This window comes from Falco punctatus, assembly GCF_963210335.1.
Source record: "Falco punctatus genome assembly, chromosome: 12".
NCBI classification, from domain to species: domain Eukaryota; kingdom Metazoa; phylum Chordata; class Aves; order Falconiformes; family Falconidae; genus Falco; species Falco punctatus.
The window spans coordinates 8553017-8580293 of NC_137592.1; the positions used below are offsets into that span (position 1 = coordinate 8553017).

The 27277-nt window shown below is 41.1% G+C and overlaps 1 protein-coding gene across 2 annotated transcripts in view; it reads left to right on the plus strand.

Moving 5' to 3' along the window:
* Nucleotides 1-27277, plus strand: part of MACROD2 (mono-ADP ribosylhydrolase 2) — a 936136-nt gene that overhangs the window by 23023 nt on the left and 885836 nt on the right. For both annotated transcript variants that reach the window (XR_013931490.1, XM_080408518.1), the window contains exons 1-2: nt 1-21419; nt 25919-26035. The exon at nt 1-21419 is cut by the window's left edge. Coding sequence is in view for 1 of the 2 variants with exons in the window: in XM_080408518.1 (XP_080264644.1) it covers nt 21374-21419; nt 25919-26035 (163 nt within the window). In the remaining variant the exon portion in view is untranslated. The remainder of the gene's footprint in view (nt 21420-25918; nt 26036-27277) is intronic.

Genomic DNA, 27277 nt, shown 5'->3' on the forward strand with positions numbered 1-27277 from the left:
AACTGGAAGCTAACTTTTAGAGATAAAATGTCCTGTTCAGGCTTATGTAAAGCCTCTGGTGAGAGAGAGGACTCCTAAAGCCCTTCGCGTTTGTTAGAGCCAGAGCTGGATTTACCCTGAAAGCTGCGGAAACCTAAAGAAAGAAGCCACCAGAAGGGCCAGTAAAATGCTGTCAGGTTATGGATAACCCAGATCAGTTTCTTCACCCAGATCAACCCTTGTGCCCGTGCCAAGGAAGGATGGCACGGGTTAAGAGCAAGGGACCAAGGCAGAGATGATTCTTTTGGCACCAACGCACTTCCAGCTGAAACTATGCAGAGCTAAAAGGTAGTTGCCTTTGGTGCAAAGGGAATTCTGCTCGAGGATTAAGCAGAAGAGGAAACAAAAACCATTTTCCTCCATTCTACCCAAAATGATCACCAGTAATTCCTCTGGCTTGAAATGCTATTGGTCTGAAGCCTGATTTCTGGGTAGAAAGTATGTGTATTTGGAGACCTTCTTTCTACCAGCCCCATAGTTTTTCTTTGAGGAGAAAGAAGAGGGGCAGAGTATGTACGTGTGTGTGCGCATCTCTGTGCGTGCTGCACAACTGCTCTGCACCTTGGTAGCCAGTTGGGGGACAAAAGGGGAAGTAATTTCTTAAAAAGGAAAAATACGTGCCCTGAAATTGGTGGTTTCAAATGTTTGTCGCTAGCTAAAATAGCTTGGTGTTGTTATTACTTGATAAAGGTGACATTAGGCAACAGTACTGCAGAAGTGGAAGTGGAGGAGTGTTCTTCCTCTTGTAGGGCGCTATAGCCATGGTGCTCTCTCTGTAGCCAGCGCTGTTCATCAGACAGTAGCTCTTTATAGGAAGGTGCCTTAGGTACTAAAATCTTTCAAGGCACGTGTCTTATATCCTTATTGAGCATGCTGGATGCTTATTTTTACATAATAAAGATGAGTGAGGGTATGCCACCACAAGTTATTTCTTGAGTTGTTTAGTAGATGTTTGTGCTGTGAGTGGCTGCTAGACAAGTACAAATCCTGCCTTGTTAGGAAGAACACACTTCCTTCTCGGTCTACCTTCCCTCATCTTCAAGTTCTAAATGAGATTTTCAGCTATTTTCGTGTGTGTTTTTAAGGATTAAAATTTGACATTATCTTGCGTACTTCTTCCTTTGTTTTTGTTATGTTAAAGCCTACAACTAGTTTAAAAAGATGCTTATATCAAAGATCAGTACTTAGAAGATCTATTAAAGCTAAATGTGGTATTGTATCCAGGTGTTGCTGTGCTTGTTTTTAGCTAAGCTGCATTCTAATAAAGTGTTTTTGACATATAATCTGATTTTTATAGACCTAGTTAACGTGTAACAGTAATGCATTGATGTGATACAGATTTATAGGATTATTTATAATTTGGGCAATCACATTAATACAACTGCATAAAGTAACATTATCTAATTGCAATAGTAGTGTGAAATGATACACCTTATTATGATATTTACTGTGCAGTTTGTACTATGTTTGACATTTGACGATGGTCATACAGTTCAGACCACAGACCGCGTGGTCCCAGCTGGCTGTGCAGTGTTCACCAGATCCTGTATGCTGGAAGGGAGCAGTGCATGCTGTCATGAGTGGTCTGGATCTCTTCCAGTTCCTGATTTTTCACTCCCTCCACGCTCCACCCCTTGCTTTTTGATCTTCCCCTCCACCTTTCCTGATTCCTGTATTCAGCAATGATTTGTTTCTTCCTGCCTTGCTTGGGGAGGATACTTCATCCTTGGGAGCAGACTTCTGCTTGTCCTTATGAGGAGACTCAAAGGACCGACCAGTGGCCAAATGAGAATGTTTCTGAAACATTAAAAATGGGATGAGTACATAGGATAATTTCTAGCCTTCATCTACTGAGTAGCTCAGAGACTTCTTGACCTAGATGCAGTGACTGAGTATTTAATAACGCTCAGTGGTTTTATTTCCTGTGATGCTGTGCAGTCTCCCCTAGTGCTCCTGTAAACTTTGGGCACTGACCATTACCTTTTGGCAAGTAGTTCCTGAAATCTATTCTCTGCTACATGAAGAAAACAATTTCATTTGTTTCCAACATAACTCCTAATACCTTAATTTGTTGCCCACAGTTTTTATTTTGGAAGAGACAATGAACACTTGGTCTCTGTCCAACCTCTCTATACCACTCATGATTTTGCAGATCTTTGTCATAGTGCTTTTTAGTCATCACATCTTCAAAATAGAGAAAAATATGTATTTGACAAGTCTTTTGAAAAACAAAAAACTTATTAAAATGTTTTTTAAGACTTTCAGAAAATGCTTTTGCTTACGAAAGACACCGTTCTGTGGTGTGACGGGCAGTATTCTGCTTTGCTTTGTGATTAATAGATGGTTGAGCTATCTGCTTTTATGTCTGGTATGCCTTTATCATCACTGGCAGGGGACTGTCCCCTGACTTGCCGGGCAGTAATTTTTACCATAATAAGGTTTGCTGTGGTCTGCCAGGCTGCTCTGCAGGCAGACAGAACCACCCAAATGAATTACAGCACAGTAATAGGTAACCAACGTTTGCTTCTTCCCTATCTAATGCCTTACTGAAACAGTTTTAGTAATAAACATGAAGAGAAACAAACTTTTCAATATATTTTAGGACTGTCAATCACAGTGGAAGTAGTATCATTCTATCTGCTATCTGTAGTTACCATTCAGAGAATGCTACGTTCATGGAATCTTTTGTAGACATAAAATAGGAGTCTTTACTCAACTTGAAAAGAATCTACGATCTCAACACGTGACAGTAAAGTAGAAACAAACAAGCTGACAACATCAACGTGAAATAATCAGAAGAATTACACTCTCAATGCACTACTTGGAAAAATCCAGCAGTTAATTTAAAGAAGAGATTATTACTCTTTTTGGGTACTTCAGTACAGATTAGATTTAGGGAAATTACCGTTAAGGGGAAAACACCATGATTCTGGCTTTTGTCTTTTGTAATAGAGGCAATTGGCTGCTTTTTGCTGCTGATCTACTTGTACAAGCCCATCTTTTTGCACTTCACATCTTTCAACAGATTCAACTCCAGATGGGCCTCAGTTTAAATGTAACAGATGATTTTAGATAGTTTTAGCTAATTCCAAAGTCTCTTGCAAATTAGTCTGGCTCTAGCAGAGGTTTCAAGACTGAGTTTTGCAGATGCTACTTGTTACTTGAAGAACCAGGACTTTAAGAAAAGTAAAGTTGCAATTCCCAGACCAACACAGTTGTTGCTTTGGACCTCAGTTTCCTGAAATGTTGGCAACCTTATTTTCAAATTGATTTCTGCAAGAAAGCAAATCAAACTCTCCTGGACCTGGTACAGCTGATAAAGCACTTATAAATGGAATGACCCGTGTGAAAACTGAAGTAAACCTTTTCTGTTGTTCAAACTGTCCTCCTCTGTTTTTTCCCCTTCTCTGTAATTTGCCCTTAAAAGCATGCATAATACTTCCTGGGGAGACAAAATGTCATTCTTGCTCAACTTACCTGAAGGTTATGTGAAACAGGTAACTTATTAGAATTAGCTTGTAATTAATATAAACTTTGCTAACTATAAATCTAGAATGGATTTCCAAGTAGGCAGTAAAAAAATTTTTGGTGTAGATGGTTCAGTGCTCTGAAAGCACTAGGTCAGAACGCCCCTTTGCCTCTCAAATGCCTCTGACACATGCTACAGCACTGAAAAATACTGTTGACAGCAATAGAGATCTAAAGCCTGCGTGTTTCACAGTTAAAATACGTGGAGCATTTAAGAGTTGAAAAATTCATGTTTTTCTCCTAACTGTGACTATTTCTTCATTTCAATGTGCTGACTGCACATTGCTTCCCCCACCGAATTGCTTCTATCATAAAACAATCTATAATCTGTGTTTTACAGAAAGGTTTTAAAAAAATAATGCGCTACTCCCAAATGCAAATTAGGTGAACAATGCTGAATTTGGCCCACGTTCAATTAAAAGTTTAAGCAAATGCTCAATCATTTTACCATATGGATGTACCTCAGAGCATGAATTCACAATTAACCCTGCATGGGATCAACATGCTGAACTGGGAAAGCAGGTTGTGTTTGCAAGGCAAAAATGTGAGCACCCAAAAGTCAAGTGCAACATTTCTATTTACTGGCTGATTCATTGTCCTCTTTCATAGTGAGAATAAGGAAAATGGGAATACAGTCCTCCACACTTGATCTGCAGGCAAAGAGGTATTCCCAGCTATACATGTGCTTTACTGGCAACTTGTGGTTTTTTGATGCGTGCATGAAAAAAATGTTTATACCATATGCGTGAAATGAGAAGCAGAAATGACCTTTTACTGCGATTTCCATGGTGACAATCCTCATTTTGGTGTCATTAAACTGTTCATTAATATTGAATTAATTCCAAGGGACATTTGGAGTGGACATGATATAACAAGGAAAATGGAAGAAAGCGAAACTTCATTAAAGATTGTGCTTTAAATCTTTCAGAGACATCTGTTTTAGAAAAGCTTTGCAATTCCATTGTCTTACACTGTCAGCATGCTTTACACAAGGCAAACAGCATGTGGGGAAAACAAGTACTTGCAGCCAAGGCTGTTAACTTGCAGAGGGGTTATGTCTTACATTCTTAATCTTGCGATTTCATTCAGTGTGTCCTGGAGATTAGAAGAAAAGAAATTGTGCACCGTTTCTTTCAAAACTATTTTTGTTGTTGAAGTATAGATACATTTATACGTATTTCTAGATATATATCATTCACATTAGCAAGAACTGAAATAAAATGTCACTCAATTCTCTGCTTTCATTCTTAATATATAGGGTATAAATTGAACACTTTTGTTATGCTACGTGAATTACTGAGCAGTATTTGCAGCATTTGTTAAGACTGAAATCCCATAAATAAAACATCTAAGAATTCAGCTTACCTACTTTTGAGATTGCATGAATATGTTCACATATTGTATGAGCTCAAGGAATCTGGGCTCCTTACATTGAAGAAAAATAGGTTATAATTTGTAGCAGCAAATAGCGTGATCATCAAGAAAAAGTACACTGTGTATTGACTTTTAATAAATGGGAGTAATGGCCTGTTCTCTGTTTAGCAGAAGACACTTCCATAAGTATTTAAGGATTTTACTTTATTAGTACTAGGAATTTAGTAATAACAAGTTTGAGAACTCCAGTGTTACTTATGAAATCTCATATTTAGTGATATTTAATACCTGTTAGATTTTGCAGAAAACAAAAAGCAAAAGAAGGAACAGCTGTGTAGTAAACATTTATGCCTTCCACTTGTTAATATTAATAATTTTGAATCTGTGCTTCTTTTTTGTGCTTAAATTGTTCTCATTTGAGGAGCCTGCTCTTTTCCACACTAACGCATTTGCTTACGTTTATGTACCACAGTTATTTCACCCAAGTCAACATGCTTCTAGAACTTGCAAAGCTGGAAGCAAAGGAAGTAGCTGAGTTACCATCCCTGCAGGTATTTGAAAGATGTGTGGATGTGGTATTTAGGGACACGGTTTAGCAATGGACTTGGCAGTGTTGGGTTAACAGTTGGGCTTGATGATCTTAAAGGTCTGTTCCAACCTACACAATTCCATGAAAGCATGTGCCTCAATAAGGAACTAGATCTGACAGACTCTTTCCAAGTCTAGTATCTGTCAAACTTAATGCAAATACAATTATTTCAGGGGGCTTTTTCTAAGCAGGTGGGTTGGTCAGAGTTTACTACTTAGTAATATGTTGGGAAATATTACCGTATCTCCTCCTAAATTCTAAGCCCCAGGTGAAGCTGTTCCCCATGTCATTGTAGCAGGGCCACCACGGAGGTTCATAGCCCTGCCCCCTCGCAGCAAGGCAGACTTCTAGCTCGGGTGCTTGTGGTTAATGTTTGCAGATCTAGACGACTTTGCTGTTGACCACTCAGATAAATGTATTGTGTGAAAAACCCTTCCTTCAGAGTGAGAGTTTATTTTGGAGAGATGTCCACGAGTTCTTTGGCAATAATTAATTTTGCTAAACACAATATTAAAATTTAAAATTAATATTTAAAAGTAAAGTTTGCTTTTGTTATGAACTATTTTCTTCTACTTAAAACCACTGTGTATCTTCTTTTCAGCACTGTCAAGAGTCTCTGACTTAAAGCTGAAGAGATCTTATTTTGGGTCACCGTATGGCTGTGAATTAACATTACTTAGGTAGGCACTTTTTAAAGATAGAATAGCGGAGGTCTCATCTATTGTCATTGACTTATTCTCGTCCTTACAAGCATGACAGGTGTAGTGTGAAAGCTGTTTTTTCTTAGGGACGATTGTTCCATCTTACACTAGCATTGCCCACATTTTGGTGACTTCCTTCATTATATACTTTGAAGAGTCTCACATTCCGGGTTAAAGCACGTAAGAGTTCACTGGTTCACTGAAATTCTCTCAAACTATTGTTTCAGTTAGTGTGCTTGCCATGGGCATCACAGACACTTAAACATTTTTTCTAAATGTTTGCCTGGTTGTATTTTACATTAGCCTTACCCACATCTGAAAGGTCGTGCGAGGTCTCATTCCCTGTAAGTCACTGTAGCCTCTACTGACAGCCTGGGGATATACACAGAACTAGTGAAAGTAGCTATATGCCTTGTTTTATTATGGCTGGAATTTGACCTATAAGAAGAAACCTTGCTTCAGTTTTCATCCTGCAGAAGCTGTTTCTTAAGCCAAGGAACCCAAATTTTGTTTTTCCCTATAGATCTTTTCTTTCTCACATATGAGCTGGCTACTAAAATATTTCTGTGGTTTCTGAAAAGCATGCTGTTGCTTCCTTATTTAAAAACAAAACAGACATGCAACTTCCCGCCCCCCTCCACCCACTGAGATACTGTCCCTGACTACTGATACAAATCTTGTTAATGCCCCTCATTGTTGCTTCCTATTTGGAGCTATTCTTGATCTACTTTTTCTTCCAGAAGAATCTCCTAAAAATCTTTTCCATAAAGGAGAATCTTGAGATTTTTCAAAAATATAAAATTTCAGCATCCTCATTATCATTTCTTCAGAATTTGGAGCACAACGTCTTGCGTTCAGATGGTTCCTTATCCTGTTTTAGTTTTCTCTTTCAAGGAATTACTTTTTCAGTTGGAACTCGACATCACTCTTAAAATGACATTTATGACCATGGAGGGTACTCAACCACCCTTAAAGGCAGTGGGCACTTGATCTGCAGCAGCTACCCTTTGGGACTAAAAACCTATTCAGACTTCTCTCTAATCCTGCTCAGATGCAGCAATATACCATGAGAACCCAACAAGTCTCAAACATCAGACCAGTTTTGACAGTTTTATACAGTTTACTTACATTAGGCTAGCATGCCAAAAAAAGGCAAGTTAATGAAAACGTTATAAACCTGGAGATAATCACTGCTGAATCACTGCAGTATTTCATCTGAGTAGCATATTGTGAAACTGCATATGGAAGGTGATGGCCAATTAAGTGCAGAAAGAAAGGTAGAGACATATCTTGTATGAGGCTGGATAATACCTATGAAAAAGTCTGCTGGCAGAGTTATATCGGTAAATGAACATTTTGGCAAGTCTTGCCTTTACTGGTTCATCAAGCAAAGTCAGTTGTATTAACACAAGCACTTTGATATCAGCCTTATTGTGTCTATACTGAAAGGACAGTGGAGAATTAAGAAAAATAAAATCAGAATTCACTAGTGTTTCTAAATTGGAACCTGTTTTAGAGTGGGTTTAAAGTGATTTTTCGCTAAATAACTACTGCCAGGATTTCTATTTTCTGGGCTTTCTTTTCCTTCTGCTATTCATGATTTGCATTCTACTCGCCTCCTTAATCTAGGTTTTAAATTATTTCTATCAAACTAAGATCAAACTATCTCATCTTGGTATTATAATATTAATATGCTTTGTTATTTTCAGCTTGGCAGTCTTGTTCAAAGATGAACATCATTTATATTCAGGTAAGACTTTATTTGCATGAAGAAGTTAAAGCGCAGCAGCTTTTCTGTTTTCCCTGGAACATTTTTCACATTTTAAACATGCAACCATTCTAGATCACCTTTTCCATAGCTTGTGTAAGTCTATTAAAATCAAACTTGCTCTAGGCAATAAACCAGGCTAAAGCTGAAATACTGATGGTGACCCTTTGGAAAGATGCAAAGAATTTATCAGGAAAAATGTTGGGTCCCTTTGGCAATGTCACAATTAATTGTCCTTGTGACATTGTATATCTAGTGTGTATATTGCCATCAAATGGCCAGGGTGAACTAAAACACATTCTGTTATTCCCTGTTTAATACAGAAACTCTTTTAAAAATAAGCAGGTATTGGTATTATAGAAAGGGGGAATTTGTGAAAAGTTAGGGCAAAACTCAGCTAGGGCACATGCAGTCAAATATTTCTAAGTCCACCGTTAACTTAGCATTTTAAGCTCTTGTAAACGTTATGGTGCATATCTTCTGATGCTATCTTAAGCTGTATTTTTAACCACCAAAACAGAAGTAGGAAACACAATTTATCTGCAGGTAAATTGTAGCTGATCTTGTGATTGTTTAAGGTGAATTTGACCTGCTGCATCTAGATATATGGCTTAGCGTTGGGGGACTGATAGAGAGTTATTCTGTCAGCTCTACTTGAACTAACCTCATTACTCTTGGATTCTTCCCTGAGGCTATTTCTACCGCGTTTTGTACAAACAGAGCAACGTGAAGAGACTGAAGTTTTGCAGAGACTTGAGTTTATGGCATGAACTACTCATTTATCTATTTTTTTTTTCTAAATACAAGATACTAAGTTGTTCAATTAGATTGTCAGAAGGAGCATTTTATTATTAAGGTCTGAGAAGAAATGTTTGAGGGGATTCTTTTGTAGTTTTAAATCTGTTACTATTAAATAATATTTTTTGGTAACATTTCATGTTAATTTTTAGGATGAAGTTAAATATGGGAAATGATCAGCAAATGAGTGTCAAAATCAGAAACCGTCATGAAAACTGTTTTGCTACCTTTACATAGGCAGTCTGTAGTAATATTTTTAAAAACTAGAATATATATTTCACACACAGAAAGCTGTTAGTATTTCATGAACTACAGAAGTCCTTCATGATGAACACAGTATTTTTTTTCCTGTTAACCATGCTATTTACCTATCCAGAAAAGTTAACATCATTTTCAAATGCAACTTAAGCAATGTCCAAAGAACTGAATTATTTAATAAATTCACACTGGTTTCAGGTGGATGGTATATTGACAAACCTGTTTCTTACACCCACATGCAAAGCATCAGCCAAAAAAGGTTCGGTCTAAAATATGTGCAAGTCTCCAGCAGAAAAAGATTAGCAATAAAAAGCTTATGGAGAGCAGCCTATGGATAATGCTGTTCATAGATAAGAACCTTCTTTGATATAGCTTCTTATTTCAAATAAAAACATTGAAAATGCAACTGTATTTAGGCATAAAATGAGATAATATTTCAAAAACTCACTACTAAAATAATTATATCACGTAGCAAATACTTGATATGCACTTCTTACATACATCACCTCTATAGCTTAACACTTGAAATGAAACTCATTTAAATAAGTGGCACCTTCACAAATCATATCTATGGGATATTGATTTGTATACTAAAACTGAACAGATCCAAAATTCATGACCACTTTGCGAAGTGTAGTTGTACCTCAAATATTGTGGGGCAACTCTAACTGTGTTTTGGTGAATTTCCATTTCCACCCGATTACTGCTTTGAGAACCTGGACTGATCTGTCAGTCTTGGGAGTACTTTTCAGTTTCTTGCCCTATCAGCAGGAAGATAAAAGACATTGACATTATATACTAATATGTATGTGCTATTCAGTTTTCCCAATAATAATTAAATATTTCACCACCATAAAGATATTATATAATAATTTTAAGAATTCTATTGAAAATTGCAATTCTCAAGCATCGCACGAGCGAACACTTACTGTAAGAAACAGTTTTTAAGACTAAGGGCTTAAAAATTAGCTCTCATTTGTTCTACTCATTTCACATGCTCTATTCCGAAATGCATTTCACCGATTGCTTATGTCCTGGTGACCAGCTACCAGAAGGATGGACAGTAGATGAGAGAGGTTTGTGGCTCAGCTCCCAAGTCCAGCTGCGGTGTGACGTGTGGTTGTGGGAGGCAGCATAATTTCTGTGAGGTAGTGGCTATTCACCAAACTAATTGCTGGGACCCTGGGGACAAGTGCCAGTGTATCCCACTGATGGTCCTGCTCCCCCCCAGCACGTGACACAGTGGCTGGACTGTGCTGCTCTGTGAAGTGCCGACCTGACATTGCCTGCTATTTCTGGTGACAAGTCACTTGGGAACACGTGGCCCTCGACATCTGTGGTGGCCGACAGCCAAATTGTGAACTCAGGCGGCTGCACTCTTAACTGCATAGGCTTATTTCTTTAGCACCTTCTGCACATGAAAGCTTCTCTGCGGAAGCTGCCCTCCAGAGACTTGTTTAAATTGCCTCCCACTACTCTATCATTTATAACAGCTGTGGGTGTCTCGGAGACTATCATCTGATCTCTCTCTTGTTCCTGTCTCCTGTTTCCCCAGGTATCATCTCAGTGTCCAGATGGAAAGGTAACCCTTTAAGCCAGGGCTCAACAAGAAGCACACGCTCCTACCTACAGTGTGTCCCAGAGAGCAACCAGGATTACTGTCATTGTTTTGTCACCTTCCAGGCCTGGCAGGCTCTGCAGGTCATTTATACAATCAAATATCAATCACACTATTTGCTGAAGAATGCCCACATCCAGGAAATTTGGGATGCACACAGTGGCTGACCCACGCTGTGTGTTATTGCTCGGCTCTGTTAGTGGGGTATGCTTCTTTTTGCCAAGCTTGGCCAACCTCATTGCCATGGCACACAGCAGACAATTAAACCAGGTTCTCAGCTCCTGCTGGCCTCCACAGCATTGCTTTGGGTCACTCGGGACACCACCCCAGCCCACTCTGAGCCTCCTGAAAGCTGCTTCCCAGGTAGGCACTTAATGCTCCAGCTCTGAGTGTTCCCTTACCAGTGAATGCGTGGGACTGCTGCCTATCCATGCTACGTTTAAATAGCTGGGTGGATGCAGTCTGGTTGTTATTAAACAATAATGGCATTTAAGACAATTATTCAAATTTATTAAGGGAGATAATGTCCCTATTTATAAAGACTATGCAGCACAGTTTGTGACTGTGTTAGAGGGACTAAACCTTCATCCTGATAAATTACGCTTTGAAATGCATTTACCTGTTTTGAAACATTATTTCTCTGTAGTTTTCAAAAAAATGGCATCTGCTTCTGATAATAAACAAGTTATCTGTAAGAGGGTACATTTTGTTAATAAAATTGTTTTGTTTCTATCAAACAAAACGTATTTGGGAGACATTTTATTAATTTGTTAACTAAGAACGTCATTTTTTTTTTTTTTTTTAGAGATACTTCTAACACCTTAATAACCCTGCAGGATACTTATCAAAATATAAGAGATTAAATTCTAATGAGCATATTACGGACTTCTTCTTGAAAGGGCTTCCAGGAAGGGATTGCTACAGGAAAAAAAGATTAAATGCTTTTTCCAGCCTATGACAAAAGGCAGAATGCAGGACATAGCTGTAACCACCTACATGAATAACCATCAATTAAGTGGTGCTTTGCTGGTTAGCCACCCGTTTATCCCTTAGGCTGCTAGGCGTGAGCAGGGTAAAGCCTTCATTTTCCCCAGAATGGATGATTTGGAGACTTTGCTATATATCCGCCTTACCTGTACTATTACTTGTACGTAAGTCCTGATGGATTTATAATAAAGAGGATGACAGGACCTTTGTCAAGCTGGTAGATGACCCATGGAAGAGGACACACAATGCAAACCCCTTCTGCATTGCTGTACAGCCAGAAACCAGCCCGTGAGGAAGATGGCACTGTAGAGCCGTGGTGAGAAGACTTTCAGATCACAAGCTCCTCGGAGGACAGCGGGCAGTGACCATCACTATAGTCCTACCCAAGGAGGGTACATTTTGTACCTGATGAGCCCGAGTGAAGCGCTTTATGCTCACTGCTTTCTCTAATACTGTTAGCATCTAGGTGTCGGATCCACTGTAGTAAATGAAATTCTGTATCCGCAGTAAATAACTCAGTCAAAATAGAAAGGGTTTCCTGGTGAGTTCAGTGTGAGCGGAATAGGCTCATAATACAGTTCTTGACCAACTTGAGGGAGGGAATATGAACAAACCTTATTCCTACAGATCAAGAAATACTTGTGAATTATGGATTAATAATTAAAAAGTCTGCACTGATTTTGGCACATTAGGAAAAGCCATTAACATACTAGCAACAAAAAAGTACTGTAACAAGGTAAAACGTATATCAAAGCTAAAGGTGATGAGTACTATACAAAATGAAAGTCACAATTAAAACTACTTCTAAGAACTGTGATGTAAATATCCTACTTTCCTAGTATATAATGTACTATAATGTCAATGATACAGTAACACACTATTTAGTAACACAGAGCAATAAAGTGCAATTGATGAGGAGGACATATTAATTGCCGGCATTCAGGCAGAGTACCATTGCGAATCTCCTCTAAAACCTGTACTCCCAATTTATGACCTAACTTTTGCCAAGTGATAGAACATAATTAAACTAAAACAAGTACACACAAACTTATGATACCCAGATGATCAAAGTTAAAGCAGTTACTTATATTACTTAACTGTTCTCCCCTCACACCAAACAAATAATTTAGAACAATTTAGCTGAGAGGAAAGTAGCGAAGTCGATATGGGGTGTATTGTATTAAGATGAAAGAAAAATATAAGGAAAATGTAGATATGCTTTCACAGTGCTGGAAGCATTACAAGAAAAGGAGCAGGAGCATGTGTTGTATTTACAGGGGATAAAAATAGAGCGTCCTGCTAATGGAAAGGTGAGCAATAAACAACATGAAAGGTTAGGCAAAGCAAACAAAATGCAAGAGAAGACAAAAGAGTAAAGTAAAATTAGAAAGAAAAACAGCCTTGAAAATAACCATGCCATTGCTTCCACAAAGTTGAAAGACACCCTCACGCCACCCCCTTTTTTCATGTTGGACTCCATACAAGCAAAAAGATAGTTCTTTGCTGAATAGCCATGCAATCCAGTGTGAAGTCCGAGGCAACTCACAAAATGAATGTAGTGCAAGAAAGGTATAGAGTAATAGTGATATGCTCATATAGTTTTACATATCATGGGACATCAGTTGATTGAACTGGAACTCTTTAAACTATGTTTTTAAAAGTTGGTGCTAGATGAAAATATAAGGAGGATGGTGATAAACTTCAGCAAATCCAGCAGAGGTTGGGACAGGCTGCCCAGACAGGCTGTGGATCTGCTATCCCTAGAGGTTTTCAGCACTCAATGTGTCAAAAGCCCTGAGCACCCCAATGTGAATTCAGTGCAACCTTGCTTTAGGCAAAAACTTGGACCAGAGATCTCCTGTGGGCCCTCCAGCTGTGGTGAGTTTCTGATCCCTTAATTTTGTACAAGCTATTATTCTGTACATATCACAAGCACTACCTCACTAATGTTAATTGGCAGATGTCCTTTTGTAACAGTAACATAGTTACATCTCTTCTCTTGAGAAGAGATTTGCCTCCAATCTACAAAAAGCGCGCAGGAATTGATGAATTAAAAACGACAGAATCAATCAGAAATGGTGAGAATAGATAGCCATGAATAGATGGTTCATTTGAAGGGGGAAAAAATCCAAAACAAACAAAAGAGAGAGATGTAAAAGCAGAATTGAAAAATTAATTCAGTCGGTTCTTGATATGTATAAACCAAACATATTTATAGTGGTATAATTCAAGTGATTTTGACGATGCATGATCTCTGTTAAAACAAAAATAGTGAGATGCGTAAGATTTACATTCAAAACAGCCTAGATTTTTCATCAATAACTATTTTGTTCTAGCTTTGCAGTATATATATTTTTTAAATTTTGACTCGTCTTTCCAATTCTTACATCCTTTATCTACTCTATGTGCTCATTCTTTCAATTCTCAACCATATCTCTTAGCTTTTTTTTTTTTCTGTCTGGCTACAAAGTTGTTGTAAAAGACAAAACAGATAAAACAGCAGAATAATGAAAGTGGATGTTCCCTCTGGTGAGATCTAGATTTCCTCAGTGGAGAATATATGATCTTCTTTCACTTCTGACACTTGAAAGCTTTCTTTAATAATGTCGTTTCAGCCTAATTGTAAACAGTCAGCATGTTAGATGTCTTTAAAAAGTACTCCTATCTTTTATTGTTTTTAGCAACCAATTAGTTCCCAGCCTGACTAGTCCCAGTTGCTCAGCTGTATGCTGAGGGTTTGGCATAGCACGCTGGAATAAATCACCCACCTTCTGCCCCTCCCAGTCTTAAAATACAAATCAAAGCATAGATGTAGATGCATGCAGTGAGAGTGGAAGAACCAAACCAACAAAATGCATCTGTTTACCTCTTCATACAGTCACCCGATATAAACTTTTCTAATGCCAGGATGTTGTTGTTTGGGGAAGAAAAGCAGCAATCATGTAAGGAATTTTATAATTAGTAAAGATCTCCACTACTACTGCAGATTAATGGTATGCTTTCCTCTGCTAGATCTGCATTTAATTATCTTCTGTCCTTGCAAAGCCACTCAATGATGTGACTGTCTTGATTATAAGAAGGTTGTACGCAGCCGGTAGAGGTCAAGTTCACAGTGGTCGTATAGTACATCAGTGGTGCTGGCTGAAGTCAATAGAATCAATTTTGTGTACTTTAAGTTTAAGCACACGGTTAAGCCCTGCTTTTTTTATTTTTTCCTCTGTTCTTCTGTATTAAGGTCACTTTGTTTCATTCTATTTGCCCTTTCAATCTCCATATTTAACTGAGGACATTACAGGCTGAGCAGGAATTCCACATTTTCAAGTGACACACTGAAAAGGGATTTCCAGCTTACAAGTCTTCCTCTTTATTCAGCACTTTCTGGAATACGCCTTGGTTTGTTCTGTTACAGAATGACTGAGACTAAAAGGTAGTTCTGTTTCCAACAACCACTGGCAAAGGCCTGAGAAGGCTTGTGCAAGTACTGCCATCACAACTACGAACATCTGAATGGTGGCAAAGTCGCTGGTAGCTGGGACCAGGGTGCCAGTTTGGCATTCCACTTCCCTCTCCATTGAGTCAGCTCCAAGGTGGAACACTTCTCTTTTCTTCCTCTTTTCCTCTCAGAGCCAGGAATAGATCCAGGAGCAGGAGACAGTTTCAGATTGGATCAACTGCTGGTTTTTTTACCTTGTATTTTTATCTCTTCCATATAATGCTGATCGCAGAGAGGAGCCCAAGTTGAACACTCCTATCCTTTCTGGGTCTTCTGCTGCACATAAAAATTCAGATCTGTGAGGTTCTTTTGGAAACTCTGAAAAGCTCCTTCTCCCTTGTCTTTGCAAACATGGGTTTTGATGATAGGACACAGCTGGTGTGAAATACTGCAGAATTCAGGTATGACATGGTAGCCATTGCAATAATTAAAACATGCATCAGTCTCACATGGTATGCATAATCACACCTGATACTTCTGATTTAAGTAATTAAGTTTTGGAACTTCTGCAAAGCTTGGGAACATCCTCCTCTCATTTGCATTAGAAGACTGAACTGTGTTACAACGCTGCTATGTTGGAACAATGTTTTCCAAAATAGTTGGCTTAAAATAGGTCTGAGTTCAAAGTATCTACAAATTCCTCTTCTAGAAGTCTGCGCGGGTCTAACAAATCAAAGCCAAGTACTAGAAAATAAGTCTTAACCATCAGAAGAGTCTTTTAATAATGTGTATTTATTAGATTATTTGAATAATTACCTCAAATAATTTGTTTTATGTGTTTAATATTGTATTTCTTTACTGTCAAAAATAACTATTTCTAGATACAAGTATAACCTTAGTGGTTAAACTGAAATACTATGCATCTGACTACTGGTGAAATAGTATCTCTAGGAAATCATATTACCAAACATATCAACAGCACAGAAACATTCTTTTTCTCTTAGATTGGATAGTTTTGTTACCACATTATTTGATGGACCAAAATGTATTTCCCTGACATAATGGATAAAAATTCTAAAGCTGTAAGAAACAAAAGTATCTTGCCTTTCCACTTTCTCTCCAATCACCCAGCTGGACAAATGGGGCTTGTAGTTACTTGCCTCCTCCTTGGCTCGTTTGCTCAAGGCAACAAACCAGAGGAATTACAGGTAATGGTTTATCAAATGCTTGTAGTCAGTTAACTCCCTCTATACCTGTCACTAGGCATCATTTCATTAACTGAACCTTGGCCGAGGTGTGCTAGTACTAGCTTAAAAGTTCAGAAGGTAGGATACCACTGTCAAATAAAAGATGGATGATATGGATGTTATGTTTTAAATGCACATCAGCATCTTAGAGTGAACGTGCTAATGAAAGGTGACATTTTATCAACAATATAGTGGAAACATTGTGAAAAGAGCTCGGAACAGTTGCAGCATGTGATACGGATGGACAGGAGGAAAGATTTCATGATTAATGTACAGGGGCGGTAAGTTTGCAGTTGAATTTCCTGTGGTGGAAATGTGTGTCGGCACAGGATTTAATCAAAATCAGCAAGACCAGGCATAACACATGGTTTGCTACGCAAGCAAGCTTTGATAAGACTAACAACGGCTGAAATACATTTTTCTTAAGTATAAATAATTTATAAACCTCATTTTAGATTTTTATATTGCTCTGTTATTGGTATAATAAATCAATTTTTTAATAGCTACTGAAATTATACATTTAAAAATGTACCTTCACATACATGAGGAAGGAGTTTTAACATGTGAAACTGCCCATAACATTCTGTTGCCTTTTTTTAAAGTGAGGTAGAAATTGAGAAAATAATCTTAATCTAAATTTAAATTTGCATTTATTTTTTTTATAAATTAACTGGAATGGTATTTATATTATGAAAATTAAAAATTTTTTAATTTTTTTTAAGGCGTCTTAATTTCACCTTTACCTTTTCCACTCTATTCAATGAAAAGTTGAATAAACAGTGTAAATACTAATGAAATAAATGACTGTTTTCCACGGACTTCCTGCTAAGTCACTGACTAAACGGACTTCCTGCTGTCATTTTCATTTTTCTTTAATTTTTTTAATGCCCCAGCATTTAAATTTGTAGCAGTACAAGAAGCTCTTGAAATGAATTCATAATCAAGACAGTTCCTAGTTTTTTGTTTGTTTGTTTGTCTGTTTTTTTTAAAAAAACAAAAACCACCAAAATGAGGGAGGAGAAAAACTCAAATATTTTGTGTTAGATAAAAAATCTTTTAGGTAAAAAGATAGAAAAAATAGTTTATTTATGGATTCTGTTTACAGTTTGTGTACTATTTTGTTGGTTTAGATTTTTATAAAATAAAGAAAATTACATTATAAAATGTGAAAAATTATGTAAAAATGGCCATACAATCATTTCTGCACATTATTCAATAACAAAGAAAAAAAGGCAACCCCAACCCCCCCAAAATCCACCAAAGAAACAAACAGACTTTTTTGGGATAGCATTTACTGTGAATGGAAGAGTTTGATGATCTGTATAAACATGCTTTTTTAAGTATAAGGAAGTAAGAATTTACTCCAGGTAACTTATGTTACATGACCTTTGAATTGAACATACTCACAGACGTATTTTAAACTGTTTTATGGGGCAGCGGCTTCTGACAGTTGCCTCTGTGAGGAGGAAGATATAAATTCTCTCCATGTTAAACACTGAGGCTTTTCTTGTGAAACCACGCACTTTTGCTGCCTTTGGGTCAACGTTCACAAACGCAGGCCCTGGCCGTGCATTGTGTCATGTTCGTGGAGGTGGCATCAGCTTGCCGCGCCTGAGTGCCCTTCCCTCTTTTGCACAGAGTTTTCCAAAGATTTTTAAGACTAACAGGATCAGGAAGAGCTGACTTCCATTCCAGTCTTTCCACTTCTCCAGCAACCGCCGTTTTTATCCTTCCTTTAGAACTGTCTTAGACCAACCCTCTCCCTCCTCTCTTTTGGTGTGCCATGTATCCCACAGCACAACTGACCCCCCTGGAGCCACCGCTCATCCAGCAGCCACAACCTCCCTCCTTAAGGGGCCCAAGTCCTTTTCCTATAGCTTTCCTCCGCTATAGGCTCAGCGTGGGATCTGTCATGACGCTGCCTTTAGTTTGGTCAAGACGGTTGATGGCGATCGGAGTGCTGCGTGTGGGTGCCTTAATGCCACTTTGGTTGCATGACCTAGCAGTTTAAATCAAAGCTCTAGCTCTTCTTTGGTACATTTATTCACTTATGTAGTGTAGTATTCACTCTTGTATTAATTTATGTTTCCTATTATATCTCTAACGGGAACTCTCTAACCAGTCATTACTTCATCCTTATGTCAAATGTTCATTTTACAGCTATTAGTAGAAACCTATATTCTGCCCAGGTTATGTATCTCTCAAACACTATTTTTGGACATTTCCTGCTTTTCCTGCCTGCCTCTGTAGGATTTCACCAGTGCGTACACCAGGCCTTGGATGGACTCAGTATACCCACATCGTTAGACAAAATACCCATCTCCTATCAGTTTCATTTTCATGCTCACTGTTTCAACAGAACATTTTTAAGCCTTCTGAGCACTGCTTTAGCCTGCCATGTATACAGCTCGCTACGGTTTTCTCAGAAAAATAACCTCCTATTTTGCAGCCTGGTTGGTTTTCATCCAAGTACTGAATTGCCGCTTTTTAGATAAATTTTCCCCCTGCATGCGAAACTGCCGATCACTTCTCTGGTTTAAGGCCTCTCGAATCAACAAGTATAAGAAGCAAAGGAGAGGTCATGCTCATACATATTGAAGTCAGTGTAGTAATTTCTTACTGCTTCAGTGGAATCAATGGTAACACCAGCAGCTGGTGGGGGGTGAAGTAAAATGCGGTTATGATTTTCTTACTGGAATTGGAACATTTCAACATTTCTATTTTAAAATTGAAGAAAGTTTTATTCCCATCTTTTATGTGGTTTTCCATTTTGGTCCTGATGTAAACATCAGGTTTCATAATTTTTATCCTTTAAGTAAGTACTTCCTTTACGTATTTTCCAAAATTATGGCTCTTGTAGCTGCTTTTACAAATGAAACTGAAAAACGCACGCAGATGGCCTTTACAGGAAGAGGGTTACATTTTCTCTCTCCCCTTCTGGTCCAATAAACATTGATTTATCAAATGTGGAACAGATCCCACAGGACACTAGAATATTCAGTAGCTTGGTAAATATGCAGTGATCTAGGATATGGGTTCACACATCATGCCAGCAAGCATGATTTAAACAAAGATCTCTTTTCTTAATGCCTGTTTACCTGTTGGCTTCTCTCTCATTTTTATTATCAAGATGAGAGAACTGTGCTTGAGCTACCAAAGCACATCGCCTGGGCAAGGTGAGGAAATCAAGTAAAGACAGAAGATAATAACAGACCCTTAGGGGATGATATAATACAAATATTTTTAATGTGCTTTGTAAAGAGGAATCCTAGTCTGATTTTGAACTGATTAAACAGTAAGCTCTGAGTGCTTCCTCAGAGTGTGATAAGACTAAGGATTTTTCTGTAAGGAATTGTACCGTGACTCAAGATTAATGGTAATAGGAAAGGTGCTAATTTGGGTTTTTAATCTGAAACTACAAGAAAATTAGTTGAAACGTCGCTATGTTGTGCCTCACCTTTCTTCATTACAGGTCAAGCAACGGTGTACCACCAAAGAAAAGCCGGTTCTCCACCTGAAGGCCTACAGAAGATACTCTCTGGATGATTTTGCTGAAATGATACATTTTTCATGTGAGCAGATGTGGACACCTTCATATGCTTGACTTCAACCAGGCATCTACATCCCATTGAGAAACTGCTATTTATAGGTAAGGTTGTATTGGTCCATGAACATTATGATGCAGACGAAGGCTGTGAGGATGCCCAGTGCCGCCCTGGCTCCTGTGATGCTCCAGGTTGAGCACCAGCACCCGCTGTCTTCCAGGGCCAAATCCTGTCACCTGCACGAGGAAGGGCCACAAGCGCGGTCACCCGCTTGTGAAGGAAGGGCCACCTCGGGGTGGCCACAAGCGTGGAGGGTCCGACAGCTGCAGGGAAGCTTTTGTATTTATTTAGTTAGTTAGTCCACGGGGGCTGGCATGTTTATTGAGATCAGGAAAGTAATCTCCGCAAGGAATAAGGGGAGTGGTGAGTGAGGGAGGCGGGGAGGCCTTCCCTCGCCCGTCGGTCCCCAGGGGGCCGTTGGCCTGGCTGGAGGCGGGTCACGGCTGCCGTGCGGGGCGGTGGAAGCCCGCACCCCGGCGCGGAGCCCCCGCTCCCCGCAACGTCACTGCGGCGGCCAGGGCTGCAGCACCCATTTTGAAGCCGACCCGGGCAGCTGTTTCCCGCCTCGTCCCGGGGGCGCCGGGGCCGGCCGCGCTCCCAAGTGCCGGCGCGGCCCGCACAAGCACGACAGGGGAGCGACAGGGGAGCGACAGGGGAGCGACAGGGGAGCGCCGGGCGAAGGCCGCAGCGCCGGGCCGGGCTGGTCGGGAACAGGCGCGGTGGGTGTGCTGTGCCGGCCCCGGCCCGCAGGCCGCATCCCCACCGGGCCCCGACGCCGTCGCTTAGCAACGGCTCCCGCCCTCCCGGCCAATCGGCGGCGCGCTCGGTAACGGCCGGCAACCCGGAAGCAGAGGGCGCTGTGCCCCGCCCCCGCGGAGGAGGCGGGCCGGGGGGCGGCGGCGGGCCGGGGCTGGGGGTGCCCGCCAGCTTCCTCCCCGCGCGGGCACCGAGCGCCGCGCCGTCGCCACCGCCGCGCACAGCGGCCACTGTCGCACCCAAGCACCCCCCACACCTGCCCTCTCCGGCGGCCCCCCACGTCCCCCCCACGTCTCCCAAGCCCCCCAGTGCCGCCGTCCGCCCCTCCGCCGCGCTCACGCCCCTCCTGGCCGGTGCATCCGCCGAACCCGGTCCGCCGGCGGCGGCGGCGGGCGGAGCAGGGGGCTGCTGAGCGGCGTCTGCCGGAGCCAACGGGCGGCGGGGAGGGGGGCGGGCGCTGCGGGGGTGTCGGGTTAGAGCGAGGCGTGACCCAGCTGACGGGCGCTGTGCGGAGCCGTGCGGCGGGCGCGGAGCCGGAGCCGGCGGGGAGCAGCAGCAGCAGCAGACAGCGGCGCGCGGCGTCGGTAGCGGTCGGCTCTGGCGCGGCGTCTCGTCCACCCCCTCGTGAGCCTGGGGAACCTGCAGCTCAAAGCCGCTGCCAGCCACACCACCATGTACCCCGGCAACAAGCGGAAAAAGCTCTGGCGGGAGGAGAAAGGTACTGCCGCCCTTCCCGGGGCCGGGCCCGGGCCCGCTTCTCCCGCCTTTGCCTCCGCGTTGGCCCGCGCGGGGGGTGGGTCCCGTCCCTCAGAGCCGCCGCCCCGCCGGGGGGTGCCCGCCGCCGGGCTGAGGCGGCGCGGTGGGGGAGGGGGCGCAGCGCTCTCCGCCCTGGCCCCTGCCCTGTCCCCCCCGGAATACCCCCAAACCCCGCACGCCCGGGGTGTCCCCCCGCCCCTCGGCAGCCCTCCGGGATCCGGGGGTGTTTCAGGTGGGGTCCGGAGGGGCTTCCCCCGCCTGGGTTATCGCTGAGTAACTTTGCGGGCGGGGAGCGGGGCCCTGGGGCTGAGGGGGCGCGGGGGGGGGGCGGGGAGCAGCCCCTCTCCCTCAGGGCTGCCCGCCCCCGGGTCACCTTGTGGAGGCGTTTCAGGCCGAAAAGTTAAGCACATGCCGTCGAAACGTGCCTTTACTCGTTTTCATGCATATGTTTTCCAGGGAAAATGCGGTTTGTTGGTGTCACTGGTGCCGTGCACTTGCGTTCAGCTCCCGGTGTCGATCACCCGGGGTGACACGCCGGGGGTGTGGGGGATCTCCGAGCGCACCCCTCCTGCCATCAGAAATACTGTTTTTAAGCACCCCCACCATGTGCAGAGACTCTGTGAAACCCCAGTGTCAAACTCCAGAGCGTGAAAACCGTGGGATAAGCGTTTTATGTGGACCTTGCCACTTAGATACTTTGTATTCGTCACGTGGAGAGCAGTGTAGAAATTAAAGAGAAATCGACAGAGTGGAAGTAGAGTATTTACGTTGCCTAGAAGGAAATGGCTTCCTGCCTGGTATGTTTACAAATAATCTAGAAACATACAAGGAGAGGAAAATAAACTGATCAATGGGTTCTATTTCAAGTTTTCTTTCTTTTTTTCCATCGCCCCTGTGACTCTGTGTGTGTTTCAAGCCAAGAAAGCAGAAGACTAGCCTGAAGGATGGGATTCATCCCTTTTGTCTGTGGCAGAAATGAAGTGCGTGTTTCTAAGGCAAAACTGTTAAAACAGAAATAAACTGATCCCTCTGTAGGTTAGCTGCTCCTGACAAACTCCTCTCAAATGAAGTGAGTTATGTCGTATACTTTTTTTCTTACAAAGCATGTTTCTGTAGTTACAGTGAGGCAACAAATTTCTACAAGATGTTTTAAGATTTTGTTTTCAACAGAGAAGATACAGTTCAGTCTTCTCAGGCATTGCTTATGTATGATCAACTATAACTGATTTTCCCTATGCCAAGTCCTTAATGGTGTGTGCCGTTATCTTCAAAACATGCTGGTTTTGTGCTGGGGGTAGATGGGGAAAGGTTTCTGGTAGGCTCTGGTGAGTGTTCCCATTACTTGCGCTTGTCTCTTCTAGCTCTGCTGCTGTCTGTGTGAATTCATAGCCTGACGTGTGAACTTGAACCCTCAGTGAGGAGGGTCTGGAGGGTAAGCTGGAAACCCGAGCTGCAGGCATGCATTTGTTGGCTTAGTCAGCTGTGAGGATAGCAGTCTCCATCAGTACAGTGATGTTACTGAATGCAAACCAGAGCTCACGACTGCTGATGAGATTTTTCTATCCAGGGGAGCGTGTTTGTGAGTGCTATCTGGTCAGGACTGTGGTGTCTTTTTTGCCTAGTGAGAATGAACTGCATTTGCCAGTCTTTGCGCCAGGAACTGCTTTCCAGCACCATGCCGATGATGCTGGCCTTAAGTATTTTGAGTGAGGAGGGCAGAAAAAACTTCTGTGTTCATGGTTGGTGTTGTAGCCCTGTGTGACTGTTCTTACCAGTTATCTCCTTTACTAGAGAGGAAAAGTACAGAAGCCAAACTTCTTTCCTTCCTACCCAGATTATACTTTTGAAATAAAATCTTTTGTTAGGTCTGCCTTTGTCTTTTGCAGATACTCCTGGACCCCTGTAAAGTGGGTGTGTGTGCTCGCTGGCTCAACTCTTCCCATGAAGCTCTGAGTGTAGTCATTCTCAGCCTTTTAGATTCTGAAGTAGATTTTAAAAAGAAAAAGCACTGGTTGCTAAATATTGAGTTCAAACCCACTGACAATACGCTTGCTTTTCTTAATTACTTTTTTGGTAATTAAGGGTTGGTCTGTGTTCTCCCAGAGTGGATCTTGCTTAAGGACAGCTGAAACAGAGTAGGGGTGGGACTGGAGTTGATTTCAGAGTCTTAGATACAGGACTGGTCTGCCTGCAGTCTTTCAAAGGCACTTCATAGAGCGACAGGCAGAAAACTGTACTTACAGCTAAGGCTGTCGGAAGCATTTTCTGGGGAGGTTTGTCTATAATTAAGACTTGGTTCTCACTGCTGACTCGCAAGAGCAAAGTTTTATGAAACCCTCCTATAGGAGAGGAACATGCATTTTGAAGGCACAGAACTGGGTCTGTAACCTCTTCAGCAAAAGGCAGTCAAACTTCCTATGCTTGTCAGTCCCTCCAAGGCACGCTCACGCACTTTCGGATTTGCCTTTCTGTAGTAAGTCTAATGTGCACATTAGGTACTTGGTGTTTTGTATGCTTGAAGATCAAGTAATGGAGTTAAGTGCATATCTGTTGTGCATAATGATGATCCTGATCACACTAGTTTTAATTTTTGCATTTGTAAATACCCAATTAAGATACCAGACCTGAAAAATAGGAGATAAATGTTTTTGTCAACTTAAGAAATCATTAATACTGTCAAAAATATTAAACTTATTTTGGTAAGGGAGCCTGTGCTCAAAACCTACCATTACTAGAATGTGCTAATTGCAGCCTGCATAATTAGAAGACCTTGTTTTGAAAAAAACCCAATCGAATCCAAACCCACTGAAAGTGATTTTTTTTTTTTTTTAAGGTTTGATCTGAGAAGCAGTTTCCATGTTCAGTCCACTCACTTGCTCCTTCAACTCAAGATGAAAATATTCTTTTCATGTCCATCTAGTCCTTTATGCCAAAGGCAAATAATACAAGCCTAGTCCTCCCCTAATCCGTAAAAACTCTTGAATTATCAAAGAGCATTTATTACTGAATAGTGTGCCAGGAAAAACTTACTATTATGGTAATAGTAGTCCAGTCTTACTGGTAAAGACAGACCCCAAAACTTGATTAGTGTACAGGCATTGTGATATGCTTGACAGTTTGGGTTGTGTTCCTTCCACACCCTTTTTGAAGGGGAAAAGCTCTGCATCTTGGTCTGAGCTAATACTGAGCACTGATGTGGTGGGGAGGGAGAAGAGGACGTGGCTGCAGAAGTCAGGTACAGGGTCTTGCTGAAGCACCAGCATGCAGTGTTGGGTCATTGGGATGTTTGTTTTTGTTTTTTTTATTATCTTAGGACTTAGTCCATTTATAGCAAGGTCTGAAGAATAGTGAAGTTGGCAGTAGCCATCATAATTGTACAGTCTTGGAGGCTTTACTTATCACAAAATGTCTGAAAAAAGTGGTGACTTTCTCAGGAGAAAATAACCATCCATATGTGTTTCAGTGGGGTAACAGCGTGTCATACTAATGCTCAAATAAAAATCCCTAAAGCTTAACCCATGCCTTTCACTTTAAACCCAGGTACCATTTCGTAGCACTTTCAATCCTGCAGTTGCAGTTCAAGCTGGTCTTGGTCTGCTTTTTAGAAATGTGTGTAGCCAGTGGATGGCAGTGAACTTTCCTAGCACTTGGGATTATGTTCAGCCAAAGTTTTCAAACTTGCTTCTACAGTGTACTGTTGGGTGTCTGACAGATACCCTAGTATTTTCTACAGCTGGTGATTTTTTTTTTTTTTTTCCCAAAATGGGATTAAATGCCCCTGGATGTGTCTAAAGCAAATGACAGAAATTTTCTCATGCTGAAGATGACATTGTTTGCAGAACAAAAAACCCCAAACAAACAGAAATGCCTTTCTTATTACTCTAGCCATCTAGAAAGTGACATAACATTTGCTTTTGCTCTAATTCCTTTTGTAATGTAGTAGTGCTTTGTTAATTTTGTGCCAGCTCCCTGCCTGTACTTGCTGGCACTCTTAAACTGATTTCAGTAAAGATGTCTCAGTTTTGGTCTTCCTCATTTTTTTTTTTTTTTTGTAATAGGGTTCTGGTTTACAAACGCAGAACCTACAGAATAGACTCTACCTGAAAATTCTATAAAGTAAGAAATCTCTACTTAATAAATTTGATGTTAGTTCTCTGATTCTTGAATTCAAGTGACGAGAAGAGGCACAGTAGTGATGTGGGGAGGAAGTCTGGACAGCCAAGAGTGCGTTGAAGAGGCATTTCTTTTTGCTGAACTGGGATATCCAGAAATAGGCTCATGCAGTTGTTTAGATGCACCGTGTTTAGCTCCTATTACTTGTAACTCATTGAATCATCTGTGCTTGGTTCTTTCAGATGGCATTTAATTGCATCAAGGACACTGAATTGGTTGCTACTTGGCTAATGTGCAAGAATATATGAAAGCTTGCAAAACTTTTTTTATTTCTCTTCCCCTAAACAGAGCGTTTGCTGAAGATGACCTTGGAAGAAAGACGCAAGGAGTACTTAAGGGATTATGTTGCATTGAAAAATATTCCAACATGGATGGAAGACTTAAAAAATAAGAGCGAAACTGATGGTAAGTAAAACAGGGGAATAGTTTTAAATACGGACAATTCTATTTTCTCAGTCTGAAGTGACTTTTAGGAGGGCCAAGACTCAGAACCCATGTTGTTACTGACAGTGACAGCCTGACATGGGGACAAGAGCACTTTGGGGGCAGGGGGAAAAAAACCACCAACAGAACTTCTTAAAGCCTCACTGGTGTCTACTGATTTTGTAGATATCCCCATACAGTCATAATACGCTGATAGCATTAAGTGTGTAAAATAGCTGTTCTCTGCACGAGTCTTTTCAGATATTTCAGCAGTCAGCCATGCCTAAAGAACTTTGTCTTTGAAACTTAGTGAGCAGAATGATACGGGGAATCTGGGCAAAATAGTGTTGTTTTTGTAGGTGGCTGAAAAGTAGAGGGGAAGTGCGCAAGTTGTGGTGTTTTCTGAAAATCCAGAAATGGGAGAAGATTGGATTTGAAGCCTCTTTTATGGTCCTGCCTGCTTTCTTGGTTTGAGGAACATCAGCCTGGATTAACTCCCCTTCTCTTAGCATTTGCAGCGTTATCACAGTTATGATCACTGGTAGAGTTGTTTAAATACTTGCAGTGAAGACTGACCAAAAATGAGAACCCGATTCACTTACAGGATTATGTACAACAAAGAATTCTCTAACAGTGCCTCGTTCTTTTTCATCCACATGGGGGTGCGGAAGAAACTTCTGAGCTGGTTTCATCCTCCTTTTGTCTTTTTAGTTCTAGTTATCCTACTTGGCTGAAGCTTGTGATTTTTGGAGGAGGATCTAACTAGGAGACCTAAAGTGTTTGCTGCTTCTGCAGATATAGGACTAGTACTCTGACCCTTTTGTTATCATTAAGGGCAAATACTGGCCTGTGTCAACAGGTGTGCTGCGTAATCTTGTGACTGCAGGTGAACAGGGTCTTTATGATAATACTTCAGGTGAGATGTGGCCTGGAACTAAACAACTGCTTTTTAGTAAAATGGGAAAGCTGTAATTCCTAGCACAATCTGACAGATTTCCAGATGCCACTATCATAAACATCTAAAGGTAGCATATACCCTTAAAAGCATCTTTAATGAATTTTGGAGTGAAAATATGTCAGAGGTTCCTGAGCTCTTCAACACTGATAAGTAGTTTTCTACAACTGTACCCATAGACCTCTTTCTCCCATTAGAATATGCCTTTTGTATCTTACAACACAAAGAAGCCTGTCCAGCTAGAAGACAAAGGCTGCGTAAAAGTAAAA